The sequence below is a fragment of the Tripterygium wilfordii genome, chromosome 10 (genome assembly GCF_013401445.1).
Source record: "Tripterygium wilfordii isolate XIE 37 chromosome 10, ASM1340144v1, whole genome shotgun sequence".
Lineage (NCBI taxonomy): Eukaryota > Viridiplantae > Streptophyta > Magnoliopsida > Celastrales > Celastraceae > Tripterygium > Tripterygium wilfordii.
In genome coordinates, this window is record NC_052241.1 from 461364 (window position 1) to 476903 (window position 15540).

The 15540-nt window shown below is 36.9% G+C and overlaps 4 protein-coding genes across 7 annotated transcripts; 2 read left to right on the plus strand and 2 right to left on the minus strand.

Moving 5' to 3' along the window:
- Window positions 1-2107: 2107 nt before the first annotated feature.
- On the minus strand, window positions 2108-5010 carry LOC120008056 (pyrrolidone-carboxylate peptidase). Of its 3 annotated transcripts, none has more exons than XM_038858564.1 (5): window positions 4872-5010; window positions 3444-3767; window positions 2931-3035; window positions 2757-2804; window positions 2108-2521 (listed from the first exon to the last, which is right to left on the minus strand). In XM_038858564.1, the coding sequence occupies exons 2-5, from the start codon at window positions 3702-3704 to the stop codon at window positions 2282-2284; spliced, it is 654 nt and encodes a 217-aa protein (XP_038714492.1). In that variant the 5' UTR covers window positions 3705-3767; window positions 4872-5010; the 3' UTR covers window positions 2108-2281. The 3 variants fall into 3 exon arrangements, with proteins under 3 accessions (XP_038714492.1, XP_038714491.1, XP_038714493.1); XM_038858563.1 differs by having other exon boundaries at window positions 3444-3771; window positions 4872-5006; XM_038858565.1 differs by having other exon boundaries at window positions 3444-3713; window positions 4872-5005.
- Window positions 5011-5071: 61 nt separating this feature from the next.
- On the plus strand, window positions 5072-7265 carry LOC120008055 (RNA-binding protein 48). The gene is made up of 8 exons (XM_038858562.1): window positions 5072-5424; window positions 5510-5593; window positions 5679-5759; window positions 5914-6053; window positions 6173-6293; window positions 6391-6454; window positions 6814-6876; window positions 6978-7265. Exons 1-8 carry the CDS (start codon window positions 5363-5365, stop codon window positions 7053-7055), a joined length of 693 nt encoding a protein of 230 aa, XP_038714490.1. The 5' UTR covers window positions 5072-5362; the 3' UTR covers window positions 7056-7265.
- Window positions 7266-7618: 353 nt separating this feature from the next.
- On the minus strand, window positions 7619-11850 carry LOC120008054 (probable BOI-related E3 ubiquitin-protein ligase 3). Of its 2 annotated transcripts, none has more exons than XM_038858561.1 (5): window positions 11679-11850; window positions 11507-11555; window positions 9863-10013; window positions 9029-9375; window positions 7619-8429 (listed from the first exon to the last, which is right to left on the minus strand). In XM_038858561.1, the coding sequence occupies exons 3-5, from the start codon at window positions 9966-9968 to the stop codon at window positions 7896-7898; spliced, it is 987 nt and encodes a 328-aa protein (XP_038714489.1). In that variant the 5' UTR covers window positions 9969-10013; window positions 11507-11555; window positions 11679-11850; the 3' UTR covers window positions 7619-7895. The 2 variants fall into 2 exon arrangements, with proteins under 2 accessions (XP_038714489.1, XP_038714487.1); XM_038858559.1 differs by having other exon boundaries at window positions 11507-11562.
- A 2082-nt stretch (window positions 11851-13932) lies between these two features.
- Window positions 13933-15203, plus strand: LOC120007791 (DNA-directed RNA polymerases I, II, and III subunit RPABC5). The gene is made up of 4 exons (XM_038858246.1): window positions 13933-14087; window positions 14219-14277; window positions 14717-14811; window positions 14916-15203. The coding sequence occupies exons 1-4, from the start codon at window positions 14052-14054 to the stop codon at window positions 14939-14941; spliced, it is 216 nt and encodes a 71-aa protein (XP_038714174.1). The 5' UTR covers window positions 13933-14051; the 3' UTR covers window positions 14942-15203.
- Window positions 15204-15540: the final 337 nt, after the last annotated feature.

Below are 15540 nucleotides of genomic sequence, written 5' to 3' on the forward strand. Positions count from 1 at the left end.
AGCTAGTAGAAGAATAATCTCTAGTTGTTTTTAAGTCTACCTCGTGCGCCCATGGTTTTTTTTTTCCCTTCTTCATACACAATCATATTCTAGAGTAAATAAACAAGAAAAACCAAATGTCCAAAGGACAAATAATGTATGAGAGTATCCATCAAATCATTGGAAACAAAAATTATGACCCAGCTTTGGTTCACATGTTTGATCACTATGTCTAGAGTTTTCACTTCAGACAAAGAAAGAGATACAAGAGAGAGAGAGATCTGAAGGAATCAAGAAAACTGTTATGAACATTAGGTAACCAATGATGCATTAAGTGTTTCTGCAATGCCTGGTGTTGAAGATTGCAAAAGCTGCAACTCTGTGTTTCAAAATTATAAAATGGATTTTTAGAGTTTTTTGGGCAGGATTCTCTTGCAACAAAAAAAAAAAAAAAAAAAGTTAATTCTATAGGTAAGCTATTCGTCCTGTAATGATGAATGGTTATGAGTATTGGACTATCAAGAGACAACATATCCAAAAAATGCATGTAACAGAAATGCGAATACTTTGTTGGATGTGTGGTCATAAGAAATGAAATTATTAGATCTAAGATAGAAGTAGCACTTATTAAAGATAAATTACGAGAAAATCGTTAAGATGGTATGGACATGTCCAACGTATAGATAGACGTACGACAGTTAGGACGAATGAAAGAATTTTTATAAGAGAGAGTAGGAGGCATCGAGGTAGACTTAAAAATACATGGCTTGAAGTTATAAGAAATGATATGAATTTAATAGGAGTGGATGAATGTATGATTCATGATAGAAATGAATGGAGAAAACAAATACTTGTGGTGGATTTCCAATAATATTCTCATAGATTCATGTAGTCGACCCTAATTTTTTGGATAAAAGCTCGGATGACGATAGATTTAAAAAAGAAAATCTTTTTATGATAATGCATTTTTTTTTTATCTTGTTTGTATTATATAATCTACTGTTCATAGACGTTGTACTTTGCCGGGAAGTTTTTTTGTTGTCAAGTTTCTCTCCTCTTCCATCATTTTCTGTTACCTACCGTATCATCTCTCTCTCTTCCATGTGATTTTACTGTTGCTAAAACGACACATTCTTTATTTAATTCCTACAAGTTAGTATTTTTTTAGTGATTTTGGAGTCTTCCTCTCTTTTGGCCTTGATTAATTTCGGGCCACAAAAATTAAAGCTTGATTAATTTCTTCCTTGGCAACTTCTGAACCATGTTTTCCTTTTCTTAATAAAAACAAAAAAAAAGAGTCCAAATTCACAGATCATTCTAGAACCTTTGATCCGTGATACATATGATATAACTTTGTTATTACAAGCAAATAATGCATACCTACCAGAAATGGTAAGATAAAGCTCTTTCACAAAAAAAAAAAAAAAAAAAAAAAAAGAGAGAGAGAGAGAGCATATACCCATGTGTTTTTCGCTTCTGTGTAAATCTCTCTGCACTTGGAGGTTGGAGCGAATCACTTCATTGGTATCAATGAGGAGAGTTGAAGTTTTAGATTTTATATACACTACTACTTAATGTAGCCTCCTAATAACGAGTCATTGATTTGAGATGGTAAACTTGGCCATTGTAACTCTTAGCATAAAGAAGTTCAAGTATATGAGTGTTTTCATTATCACAATTTGTGAGATAGACCTTTGCTCAACCCAACTTAACGTATGCAAATGTCACCTTGATTATCTTTCCACATTGGGCTCGGCCCAGGTCTCAATTAGTCCATGAGAGTTGCAGGATCTTCCATGTGACTAGAGTTTACCAATCAGTCATTTAGTAGACAACTAGATGGGTTTTACGTTACAAAAAATTAATATAAAAGATTGGCATCCTCGAACTCGTCATCGACACATCAACGAGAAACCTACTTGGGCAAGTGTTTTGTCTCGTTTCCAAACATTGTGCGACAATCGTAATAAATGGACCTATGGTGACGGGATCGTAACAAACCCAATCTTTCGGTGCTGATAATTAACCCAAAATATACGCATACAAGATAAACAACCTAGTAAAATAAAATTACATCCATTTTTGCGGTTTCAAGAAACCAACATTCCAATACCTCCATAACAATTCACATGATACAGTGGAGAGCAGCACATCTGTACAAGGAGAAGGAACCACCATTTGCCTCACATTATTATACAAGTTCATTTCAGTTACTATTTATACTGGCATTGATGAAATCGATAGACAATCAGCAGCACGAAATAGACATAACCACAAGGATTAAATATGCATCTACATATTATTAACATGTAGATGCAATAGCCTCCAAAAGTGAAGCTACAAATTGCATCTGGGTTTCTTCATCAATTCTTGAGAAGGGTGGAACATGTACAAAAAGAGATTTGTAACCCTTTTCTTCTGCAAACCGCATCGAGTGATAGTAGACATAATTGCATACAAAACGCCCAGCGTCGTTGGATATTGATACATCATGACCCTTCTTCTTCAAGAACTTCACTATTGCATCGACTGAGCAACAAGTCTTCAGGAAACAAAAGATGAAAAGGTTAATAAATAAATGTGGCAAGAGAGGAACTGCCGTGAAGGCTTGATGATGTTCAAATTTTTGGAAAATAAGTTGCAACTCAAATAAGAGCTTATGGTGAGTGATATTATATAATTAGCTCCATACTGAAATTAAGTATAAGAATATAACCACAATGTTATGTTTAACATATTCAATTCCAGGACAAATCCCAAACAATCACAGCGCGTACCTCTCTCACCCGCGAAGTTCCTCCATCCTGTGGGACTATAGGTTGTTGCTGGAGAAAAATAATAAGGATAATTTGAGTAGGCAGATATGCACCAGAGTTACATGGTTACTGCTACTACGTATAATTACCATCCAACTTCAATTTTCAACAAAGAAAATAGCTGAAAACATGCACCTGAGGTTGCCATCCCAGCTCGTCTGGACAAAGGAAAGTGGCTTCATTTACCGCCTGTCGTTCAATGGCAAATTTTGGAGCCCCACTATTCACCCCAAAATGAAGCTGAAGAAACCATGAAGGTGAAGTCTAATAATAAGTCATCAAATCTCAATTCAGAAAATATTGAACAATGTCACAGGCATATGCTTCTGCGCAATCAATATTTGGGATTTCATTTTCTTATCACTATGGAAGGTTATGACCAGAAAGAGTTCAAAAGTTTGCCATATTATTTCAGATAATGAAAATCATGGCCAGAAAAAGTTCAAAAGTTTGCTATATTAATTCAAGAGGTTAGGATATTCCATCTTGAATTCTTGATTTGATCGTGCATTTCGACGGTGCAATTCTTTTTGTATGAACAAGACAGAGCGTGCTCACTTATTAGTTATGCTAATTCCTTTGTTTCTTTTATGTAATTACCAAAAAAAAAAAAAAGGAATGGTATGCAGCAGTACAATAGATACTTACCCATACGACCTGATCGTTGCTCATTGCACCCGTCTTCGAGATACTGGATTCCAAGGTTTTGTAAAGCAAGGGCAGTGCGCCGTCACCAGCAGTCTCAAGAACAGTGAAACTGCCCAGAGTAATCTCTGCAGGCAACCCTCTTTTTTCAACAAAAGCTTTTAAATTGTTGACCATAATCTCTGTAGGATTTTCAGCAACTCCCTGGAACTTCTTAAATCCAGTTACATGAACGGTAACAGTCTTTGGTCCTTCAGATCCCATCTCCTTACTCTGAACACGGATGCAGTTCCCAATTTTAGATGAATACCGTTACTATAGCTTGTGCTAGCTTCGTGAATAAGGATAGCAGGAAACAAACCAACATGATCAGATTTAAGGATAGCAGGCAACAAGAACAATATAGCCAATAACAACGTATACAACCACATTAAATCAAACATTATCTCTTCCTCCTCTCCGAGCTTTCATAGAAGAAAGAACAACTTCAGTCGGGGACTCGTGGTAACACGTTATTGGAGTCCCATATTGGTCAAGTACAAGAATACAAGGTCGAGACTTGCAAGGGGTCACTTCATACAAAAATGTAACAACATCATCATCATCATCATCAGAGCTTTTATCCCAAAACAAAAAAGTTACATGAAAGACAATAACTAGACCTCCCATATTCCTGCTCCAAGACCAACACTGACCTGGGGCAGGTCTTTGGCACATGAATCCTAAGAGGAGTTACTAGAATACATTCATAACCAGCTACTTTGCTTGAAATGACTAATTTCAACTCTTGCAAACCCACATCACTTAAACTTGAAAAACACAAAACATTGAAGACAAAGCAAGCAAAAATGGCTGAATACCCAAACACCAAATAATAGACAACTGACTCCCCAGAAAATGTTATCATTCCATATTTTCTTTACAAACCAGAAATTTCTCTTCTACTCACTATCAGTAAGAGGGAAAAATAAACTTGAGGAAAGCGGTAGAGAACCAATCAACATCTATTACATATGATATCAACATATTCTTCCAAGTTCCATGTCTATTACCATATAGGTATCACATGAATTGCCAAAATTAACACAAATTTCAAGCATAAAAATAATATATGAAGAACAGTAGAATCAGGCACCTTAACAACAACAACAACAACAACAACAACAACAATGCAATCTGTAAAAGAAAACAGACAGTCAAGTTAATCGAATAATAATTTCAAACGCTGATTATTCTTAGTGATCAACACTTGAGAAAACAAGCATCAGATATACGAATAAGGAAATTGAAAAGTAAGTCTTCGTCGTGCTCAGTGTCATACAGAACCAGTAGTTGACGAATTTTCCAGCTTTAAAAAGCAACAAACGCATAAGAAGAATCAAGATCCTAAACAAGGAAACTTGAAATCAATTGAAGAGGAGTGAGAAATACCTCCGAATCCAGGCGCGCTCTCCTTACTCTGTATCTGCTGCTCCGACGGAACCGAACCGCGTATGAGTCACGCTATCTTGGGCTTAATATTGGCTGTTGAAGGCGAGTTTAAATAAATGCCCTTATCTCATCGTGATATTACGGAGATGCCACGACTTTTGTCTGCCCCTGGTTTAGCCGTTTAGGGCAATTTCTTGGGAATTTTTTGCCTTCATTGCAGTGCAGAGCAAGGACTCCCTATTTTGGTAGAAGCCATTGAATCTGTGTGAGATTGGAAGATATCTGTTAAGGAGGTGAAGTAGGGGAATCGAAATTGGGGATCTTGTATCCAAACACGACGAACAGGCACAATTTCGACCTCTCTGCGATTACAGGGGCTGGCATAATCCTGGAATCGATAAGCTCAAATCCAAAATCTAATTCCTCTGCATCACATTCTCTCGCCCCGTGAACAGTTGCTGCCGCCATAGTCGCCAGTCAAAGAAGATTGCATGCCTCGATACAACGACGAGCCCGTTGCAGTTCGCGTTTATACAGTCTGCGATGAATCCAGGTTTCTAAATCAAATAAAATCTGTCACTGATTTGTAGTAGACGTTATGTGCTTTCGGCTTTATTGAATTTTAAATTTTTTGACAGATATCTGATTGTAAGGAACGTTCCTGCTTTGGGATGCGGGGATGATTTGTTGAAATTGTTCGCATCCTACGGTGACATTGAAGAGTAAGACATGTCAATTTTGCTTAGAATCTGTAATGGTGATGATGAATTATAGGGAATTAAATTTTATTTCATCTGTTCCCTTTAGATGCAAACCTATGGATGCAGAGGACTGTGAGGCATTTACAGATGTGTACTGGATCAAATTCCGTCTTGTAAGCAACGCCAGGTTATTGAATCTCTTAATTCTCTCTTTTGTTTTGATTCATAATCTGACCAGAAAGGCAGAAACTGTTTCATGATATGAGTCGATTACCAGAATTTTCTTCTGTTATTAAGTAAACTAAATACAATGAGTACGGTTTGATGGCTTTATCATTTAGATTTGCCAAAAGGAAGTTGGATGAGTTTGTTTTCTTGGGGAACCGATTGCGAGTATCTTATGCTCCTCAGTTTGAGAGCCTTTCTGACACAAAAGAAAAGTTAGAAACCAGGAGAAATGAAGTTTTAGCACGATTGAACCGTAAGTAGTTTTGAAGCATTATAGGCATCTCCTTGTTTGATATGTATTTTGGGCTCTGATTAAGATGCTTTTTGTAGTTTACTCGCTGGTAATGATTTATATCTTATAAATATTGACAGCTGGAAGGTCTAGAGAGTCGAGAGTTCATAATCATGGTGCTTTGGAGAAGACCAGTTCATTAGCTGCTGCAACTCCCATGCACAGCAATTTGATTCCCCAACAAATAAACATCAAACGAAGGTGATACATTCGCAGATTTGTGAACCCATTCCTATTCTATATAGCTTCTTGTGTTTATACGTGTTGCAATAGATGACACATTGTCTTTCATTTCCAGGGACTATGGTGATGCAGTACATGTTCCTCACAATCCTCCGGTTACAAGGGTTTCCTCAAATCAGGTTTGTTGCCCCCTTTGATGTGTTAATTTCTTTTAAACATTTTTCTTTTTCAGTTTTATGAGCATAATTTGGCAAGCATTTTACTGAAATCAGAACCAAGTTTATTGTACAATACCTTGCTAGAACTGTAAAAGAAAAAAAATTAATAACAAAGAAAAAAAATCTCAATCCTACTTCTTGCATAAGTAGTCACTTAGTCAGCTGTTGTAAATTGGTGGTTAAGTTTTTGAAGTGAACTCAGATGTCTCCACTCGACGTTGATGAATGTCATATGGTTTATCTTCTAATGTAAGTTGTAGAGATTGCATGATTTGTGATTCTTGACAAAAGCTACGAAATGAAATTTGGTTTTGTCTCAGGATTATTTTCCGTCCCAGTCGATGAACCAGACAGTTCAATTAGTTAGGGAGAAGCTTCAAAAGGTAATTATCTTATGTTGCATAATTTCCTTTGAATGATGATAGAATTATCACATTATAATAGAGCAATTATCAGTTCTTTTATTTTTACCTTTATATTTCAGATACAATCAAGTAGTGAGGATCAACAAACTGGGCCTGCATCCAAGAAAAGCCGAGTGGACAACAGAAGAAGGATCTGATAGATACTTTAGGGAGAAGGAATCAACTGGATTCAAATTTTCTTCAAGATTAGCATCTCTTACAAGATGTTTCTTATTTATTATCGTAAGAAACATTTATTGAAAAAAAATAAGAGAGAACAATATGGCAATTTGCAGTCTGGATATTTCTATGTTTTGCTCTGTTTACCACAACTACGTGGAATAAATCTCTATTGGCTTTGTCCTTTTTCTCCTTGTGAATATGGTGTTTGGTGAAGAGAAGATGACTACAAGTTCTATGAATTTCCATAGGTGGCGACTCTTGCAATATCTCTGCTGTGTGATTGCACTAAACTTGTCATCATCATCGTTGGAACCTTTATCTCAAAAATTTGAGACGACTACATGAGTGTGTGAGAAAATCAATGCAAATACGCGTATTCATTTATGCCATTCATTTTTATATAGGATCATCATATGTTCTCACAATATTTTCATTCCATTGCATTTCGGTCTGATTAGCGCATGTAACCTGAATAACTTAACGTTTGCTACGCAAAATGCAAGAGCAGTGCTTCCCGCAGAGACAAAACACGAAAACAAAGACAAACAAGGGCCTTGCCTTGGAGAAGTTCCCACGATACACAAGGGGGAAAAAAAAAAGGACAAGCTTATGCACACACCCAAGCTGAAACTTATAAACAACGGGAAATATCCAAGCAACAATGGCCCAGATTCTTTTGGTGAATTTAAGTTGGTAGTTACTTCACATACATTTCATACTTCATATACATTTCATAGTCTCCAGGGTAGAAGTATGGCATATTTCACAGAGGGTAAATAATTTTTGAACTCTTTTTGAGCATTTTGCTTCATAATTTAGGACAAATATACCTGGACGCTGGCAGTTTTCATCGATTGGCATACAGGACAAGCACTCGTTAAAAGGTCGCAGTCCTTGCACAAACAAAGGTGCCTACATGGCATCAACAACATGGAAACCTCCCTCACCTTGCATGATCTGCAAGCCATATGATCCTTCCACGAGCTGGGTTTTGAAGGTCCTGGAAGATTCAGGTAGTTGCTTGGGTCAATGTATGAAGCTGCATCATCAATTTCACTGTCCCCAAATCCTTCCTTCCCTTGGTCAGCACCCTGTGATATTGCCTGTTGTAGGTTGCTCTTCAGGACACTAACGAATGATTCGTTGTACTTTGCCCGATAGTGCCAGCTCTGAGCTTCTGCAGCCACCTGTTTTATTTTCTCAATTAATTCCATGTTCTTGCGATTCATGTTCTCAATCTCTAAGTCCTTCTCTCGAAGCTTCTTGGTCACACCTTTCTCTACAGCACAAAGGAAAGAAGCCATATGTCTCTGCTTCAAATCCCTTATCCCCTTAGACAAATGTTCTTCCTGTTTGAAGAGCAATCAAGACCATCACATAACCTATAAGGTGGAGATAGCTTCATCACCGAATTTGAACTATTATAACAAGGTCTGGAAATATAATGTTCATATCCAACTATAATCACTAAAGGTCTCCAAGTCAATTAGGACCCTTTGTCCACTGCTAAAAGAACTAATAATATTAATGTACTGGAGAGGAGAAAGTAAAGCCACACAGTGTTCTAGATTGAAAATCCAACCATGCTTAAGCTTGGATCCAAAAATCTGGGCAAGTGACTCTTACGTCTAAGCTGGCTTTGGTTCAAATGCAATTAACTACACTCAATGCTAGACAAAAACCCAGAAATGGAGAGCAATAAGCCAGTAAAGCATGATAGACAAAAACCCAGACTGTAGCTCCAGCTCTAGAGAAAAAGAAACATTTCTCACACCAAAGTTAACAAGAACCTAATTTCAAATTTAATTCAAGCATTTTTTTACTGGTTAATCCAATTCCCGTCCACAAACTCACATGACCATATGCAACCACAAGGCCCACATAGATATGTTTTTCTTTTACGATAACTACAGTAGCTATGTTATTTATGATATTGGAGAGACAGTACCTGAATCTTGATATATTGATCAAATTCTTCTTTCTGTCGGTCAAGTTCAGTCCGGACGTTGTGACCAAGTGACAAGATCATTGATGGTGTCGCTGTCATACTTCCGCTTGCAGAAGTTACAGATGAGTTATGTTCCTCATCATCATAGGACAGCCTTAATCCAGTTGATACAGGATTGGCATTTGGAATGCTTGCCGATCGATCAGCTTCTTCTGGATGAATGTCATAATTTAATGAAATCTGTAGTTTGTGCTGCATGGAGGCATCTTCTGTTTCCCTTATGCGTTTATTGGGCCGAATCATCGAAGTTGCATTCTCATTTCCAAAATAATTTACAGGAGGTGGTACTGATATAACAATTGCAAGTTTGAGATTAGCCCATAAATAAGAGCATTCAACAAGGAATCAATTTAACAGAGAAACTACTTCTTTACAAGAAGCTTTATAGTCAAAGTTGAAAAAGAATTTAAAGAAACATGTAGGTTGCAGTTGATGCGGTCATAGGTAATAATTCCTCATAAAATGTAAAAATTACGAAAGTGTGTAATGCAAAATCTCAACGGATTCTCCTCAAGGCTGGAAGCCTGGTACTAGCTAAACAACTTGAAAATCATGATCACTCCCAAATCAAAAGTATTTATGATGTATGTGAACTTTTGATGCGAGTCTACAATCAGAATAGAAGTTCTGGCACTGTGAACAATGATGGGAACGGTGACAAGGCTGACATTTTAGGCAAATACAAGCATTGAATAAATTCCCAAAGAAAGGTTCAAAAAACAACTAAGTGTACGTGTATGATGAAAACTGTAGATAAGATGGAAGAGATCTTACAGTTTCCAAATAACTGCAGCTGATTAGTTGTGTTAGTCTGATAAGCATGGTGATTCCCGTCCATAAACCCGGGAAGCACACGATTACCGTTATTGCCTCCCAACATTTCTTTACTATAGACAATACAATCTTTGGTGTGAGGTAAACAAGCCTGCCAAAAAGAGGTGAAAAAAATTAACTAAACATCTGAATAGTGAATACAAAATAAGTTGGTAAAGCTGAACTCTAAGTGAAATTCCCTAATCCGCACAATACATGGTCTCAAATACGATTATCAATGAGTAATCTCAACAATCACAACCAATCAATTTAAGCGGAAGCATATATCATATACATCAAAGCATAAATAGAAATACCGATTTAACGAGGAAACCCTTGTCACGAAGCGCAAGGTAAAACCTTGGGTATATGAGCGACCACACTCAACCGTGCAATTCACTTAATTCACTATAGTCGGGGTTACAAAGCTTCAACACCCTAGGCTACAAAAACTACACAAGTAAATGTACCTAAACACCTTGCTCAACACAATGATACAATCATGCTGCAGTGTACGGTGTACATTCAGTTTTAAACAAAAAATATTATTCTTCATGCTTGTGGGTTTCACACAGAGATTAGAGGTTCAACTACTGTAGTAACCCAGTGCAACTACTTGCCATATTTAGGCTACATACTCAGACTCAACCCAGATGCCTCCTACACACAACATAATAGAAAAGGAAAACACTTTCCAATTTTAACATTAAAGGGATATAAGGAGGTTGACCAATGCACTACGTCAAAATTGAGATTTAAAGGGATACAAAGAAGAATATAGAAATAGATATGATCACAGAAAAGTACATAAATAAGATCCAAAAAGTAACCTCGAGAAGTATACTTCCCCATCCTCATTTAAGCAGGAAGAGAAAAGATACAATAAATTTTCAATCGCAAAATCCAAAACTTCTATATGGGCTTTCAAAAGCGAAAATCACGGGACATCAGATTTACTTCAATACATGTGTACAGTAGTAACCGTACCACATTTGATGTCTACCATAACGCAAACCAGTGCCCGAGATTTTTTTGCTAATGTTAGCATTCACACATTTGCAATCGGACAATCATATACACAAACCCAAACACAATTCATTTACGCTTGTCAAATGTTGACGAGTATAACACTAACTGTGTTCTCCAGACTTCGAGGGAAGACGTGAGGGCATAAAGGCAATACTAATAAGTTTTCTCCCGATTTTAGCAATCAACATTGGAATCTAAATTCTTATAAAAATTGGAAACTAAACACACATAAATAGTAAATTCCTCAGCCGTACAGTCATTGCAATAGCAAATATAAGTTTCAAGACAAAACCAATGGAAGATTTTTTCAGGGGAAAGAACAAATATGAAGGATCCTAAGGTGCCCCAAATGTCACATAAGAGATCCACATACCCAAAAGGTAGACAAATAGAAATCTCAAGAGGTCACAAGATAAGTTTTTTTCTTCCTATCTGATCTTTCACAAAGAGTACTAATCACTGACTGGTGTGCAAATGGAAAAGGAAACATCTTAGATCCTCGAAAGATTCATACAACTCCCAAGGCAGATAATCAATCAACAAAAAGCAAAAAACAAAAAGCAAACTTTCAGTTACCGCGATAAGCAAACCGATCGCCTTGTTTTCTTCCTTTTTTGCACCTGTACTGCAATCTAAACAATTTTCGAGTCAGCTTCAATGCAATCACAGCAAGTAAACTCGAAAACTCAGAAATTTAAGAAAACATGAAAATCAAGATAAACCCGAAACCGATCAAAGAGAAACAAACCTCAATCGATTTCCTTTTTGAAGACCGAGAGAAAGAGTAGAACCGATCGTCTATGATTTTATAGACCTGGGCCTCCAGAATGCAAAAGAAGAAGGTAGAGAAACAGATACAAGGGAGACAGGGAAAAAAGTAACGGAAGAAAACAGACACTGTTCACCACTTCCCCCACACAACCCATATTTGTAATACTGTAATGTACTCCAAATCCTAATCCTTCTCTTTTTTTTTGCTTTGACCAAATTATCCCTTTCTTTGTATGGTTTATTTTCTTATTTGGAAATTTGGAACCCATATGATATCTGCCTAAATTTGGGCTTTTTCTTCACCTTTTAGTTTACATTTAATTAACATCTCAAGAAAAAAAAAATTGATTACTGAGAACGAGATCATATAAATTTGTCATTTGAATATCCAATATGTGTTTAAATTCTAGCCATCAAATTCGCGCACACATAAATTTTTCGTCTGACGATAGTATAAGTCGAGCCAAAACCCAACACGTGAACATAAGTGTATTGCTCCATGCTCATAATACTCCAGTCATCAGACCCGCGCACACATAAATTTTCCTCCTGACGACAGAATAAATCGAGTCAAAAGTCAATACGTGATCATAAGGGTATTGCTCAATGCACATAGTGAGGATTGAACTCAGGACCTTCGAGTCCATAAGGTATGACAAGATAAGTTGGGTCAAAACCCAACACGTGGCCACAAGAGTATTATTTATATTGGGAATCAAACTCAAGACCTCTCGAGTCAATACAATTGGGTTCCAAAGATATTCATCAATTAGACTATCACTTGAGAAGTTAGTTGACTAATTGATGATGCCACAAGAAAGCTGAATCCATCTAATTTGTTTTTTTACTTGATGAACAGCTTGTGTTACATAACTTAGAATATGACCCATAACAAAAGATGCTGGCTTTGTGGAATACAAATTAACGAATAATAAATCCTCTTTAATTTGAAACGGTCTAATTGTGGCAAAATGACCCCCAATTAATATGGAGTGTTACATGTGAAATGAACTCTACATATATGTTTTCAATTGATGACTATTTTAATGTCACATGAATTTGAGTAATTTTGGGGTTCAGATTTTAGGTTCTCTAGTATTGTCTTTATTATAATCCCAATTACCAAACATTACTGTTTTTGTCTTTATCTTGAATTAAATTGGACTAAAAATAAATAAATACGTGCTGCATTGGGCTGATGGTCGGTACGAGGCCCAGCATTGAATGGGTCCCAGAAACAGCTTGGGAGTTGGTGGGTAAATTTTGGCGGGTGTACAAAACGACGAGCATTGAAGGCCCCTTGATTCCCGGATTCGTCCACGTTGTATATACATTTGAATAATTGGGATATTAAATCAATTAATAATAATAATTGACTTTTCAAATTAATTTCGTGATTATCAATAAATCCTAGCTATTGTAATTTACCAAAACAATACATACCACAAAAGAAAGAAAGAAAGAAAGAAACAACACCATATACATGGTCCCCCTCAATGAGCCACCCCAAATTGAGAATTCACAGCCGAACATGCCTATTAGATAATTGAATCAATTCTAAATTTAAACCGCCAATCTAATATGTTTCACGTTGACAACAGTTAAGATCGGACCAAAATTTGTGCAGGAAATAATGTCGAAACTGTTGTACGTGAGAAGCTATATCGAAAAGAGCATCATTGACGCAATTTAAAGATCTGCCTTTGAAGACCAGAGGAAGGGAAGGAAGAATGACAACTACCAAAGCAAAGTCAAAGGCATCTCCTTTCATTTCTTAGGGGATTAGGGATTGGGCTCATTCAACGTCAACAATAAAAGGCAAATCATATACATAGATCAATCTTATTATTCTCAAACTATCTGGTACAAACCCACATCGCTTAGATGCTAAAATTTAATGTTGAATATAACTTAGGTTAAACTTCCTAATTAACAATAATTGATTTTCCCGGATTTTGTTTTGTGTGGACTGGAAATCTATAGACATTTGGAGAAAAAAAAAAGTGTAGTGGACTTTGAGTGTGTTGGGACTTTTGGGTCACTATGAATAGTTGGATCTAACTTCGAGCCTTGGCCCAGTCCATCCAATAAATCGGCCCACTAAAAATGATTCGCAAAGTATTGGGCTGGGTTCGAACTGAACAGCCCAAAACAAGGGTTCGTACCCAGCCGGTCCAGCCCTTCGAACTCTCCCAAACCCAGCTTCCAACTAAGACAGAATACCCTTTTTCTCCGCCGAATTTACGGAAAAACCATATAAAACGCCTGCAATCGAGGGGTTTACGCTAAAATTGCAGTTCGACAGTCGAGAGCCCCATCGCTAGAGAAGACATAGTCAGGGCTAGCGAAGATGATCATACCAGTCCGATGCTTCACCTGCGGCAAGGTACTTTCTACCGACGTGCTTTCTCTCCATTGTTTCTGTTTTTTTTTTTTTTTTCTTTCTTCAATCGTGTTTAGGGTTTTGGTGATTAAGGAAACTGCTTTTGAAGGTGTTAAATTGGGTTGTGTTTATAGGTGATTGGGCATAAGTGGGATACGTATCTTGACCTTCTTCAGGCTGATTACACTGAAGGGTAAGAATCACTGAACAAATTTCAATCGTTGCTTGTCTAATTTGGGGGGTGATTTTCATTGTTCAGACCTGTATTTTATATGAATTGTGGGTATATATATATATGTTCTTCAAATTAATGTTTGGTTCATCGGTGTGTGTGTTTTCCTCTGCACAAGGAAAAGTGTAAGCTTGAGAAACCCTAGAGTTCTCTGATTCTAGTAGGGGGACTACAATGGCAGTAAGCAGTATAATTAATAGAGGAGGAGGAATAATAAGACCATTGTGTTTGTAGCTTATATGCTTCAACTGCTTGTTAAAGACTATCTTTGACATACTTGTGTTATATTTTTTGGTTTTGTGTTTCATTGTTGAAAGCTGATGTTGTCCAGTGTTAGATAATTATTTTTTGAGAACAAAAATATTGCAAAATTGCATTGACAACTAAAATCTGTGTTCAGAGATGCTCTTGATGCATTGGGGTTGGTTCGATATTGCTGCAGAAGAATGCTCATGACTCATGTGGACCTCATTGAGAAGCTTTTGAATTATAACAGTAAACTCTCTCTCTCACTCCCCATCCCTCCCTGAGTGTGTATGTGTGCGCTGTCTTGTTGGAGTTTCGCTTTGGCTTGTGCTGACATAATGTTTTAACTGCAGCCTTAGAGAAATCAGATACCAGTTAAGGAAACTCATGGAGTTACAAGGGAGCTGAAGTGAACCGGATGATCATCTTTTATGCGGACATGCATTTGTTTGGTGTTTAGTTCTTCTCTACTTTCTTGTTTTTCTGCCAAGTTTTGTGTAATAACAGCATACTTGATGTTTGAATTTTGTAAAATGCAGATGTGTAAGAACTTTTAGTGTCTTAGATCTTATATATGCACTCTGCTTATATCACTAGTTTTTATGTTAATGAATTGATATTCTGCCGGTTCTATTATCGAATTTCTACTGTTGTAGTTTTATGTAGTGAAATGCATATGTTGCCTATTGTAGTTGCCCCTTGTTTCTTTGATTGAAAGAGATTGTTTTAGCAGGGCACCAAGGGGGTGCCACACTGAAGTTCAGGCTGGTCTATATAATCCCTTCGAGTGGCCTCGGTTCTTATATACAGCTGAGTCTTTTAATCTTCAAAGATCTTATTTCTTTCTACGGAGGGGATTAGATAGATCAGCTTGCCTTGGTTCAATCTCTACACATTTAGACATAACCCAATTAATGCCCAATTTCTCAGTCGTTTTGGACGCTGAATTTGATTTTATTACTCTCAATCAAGGCCCTG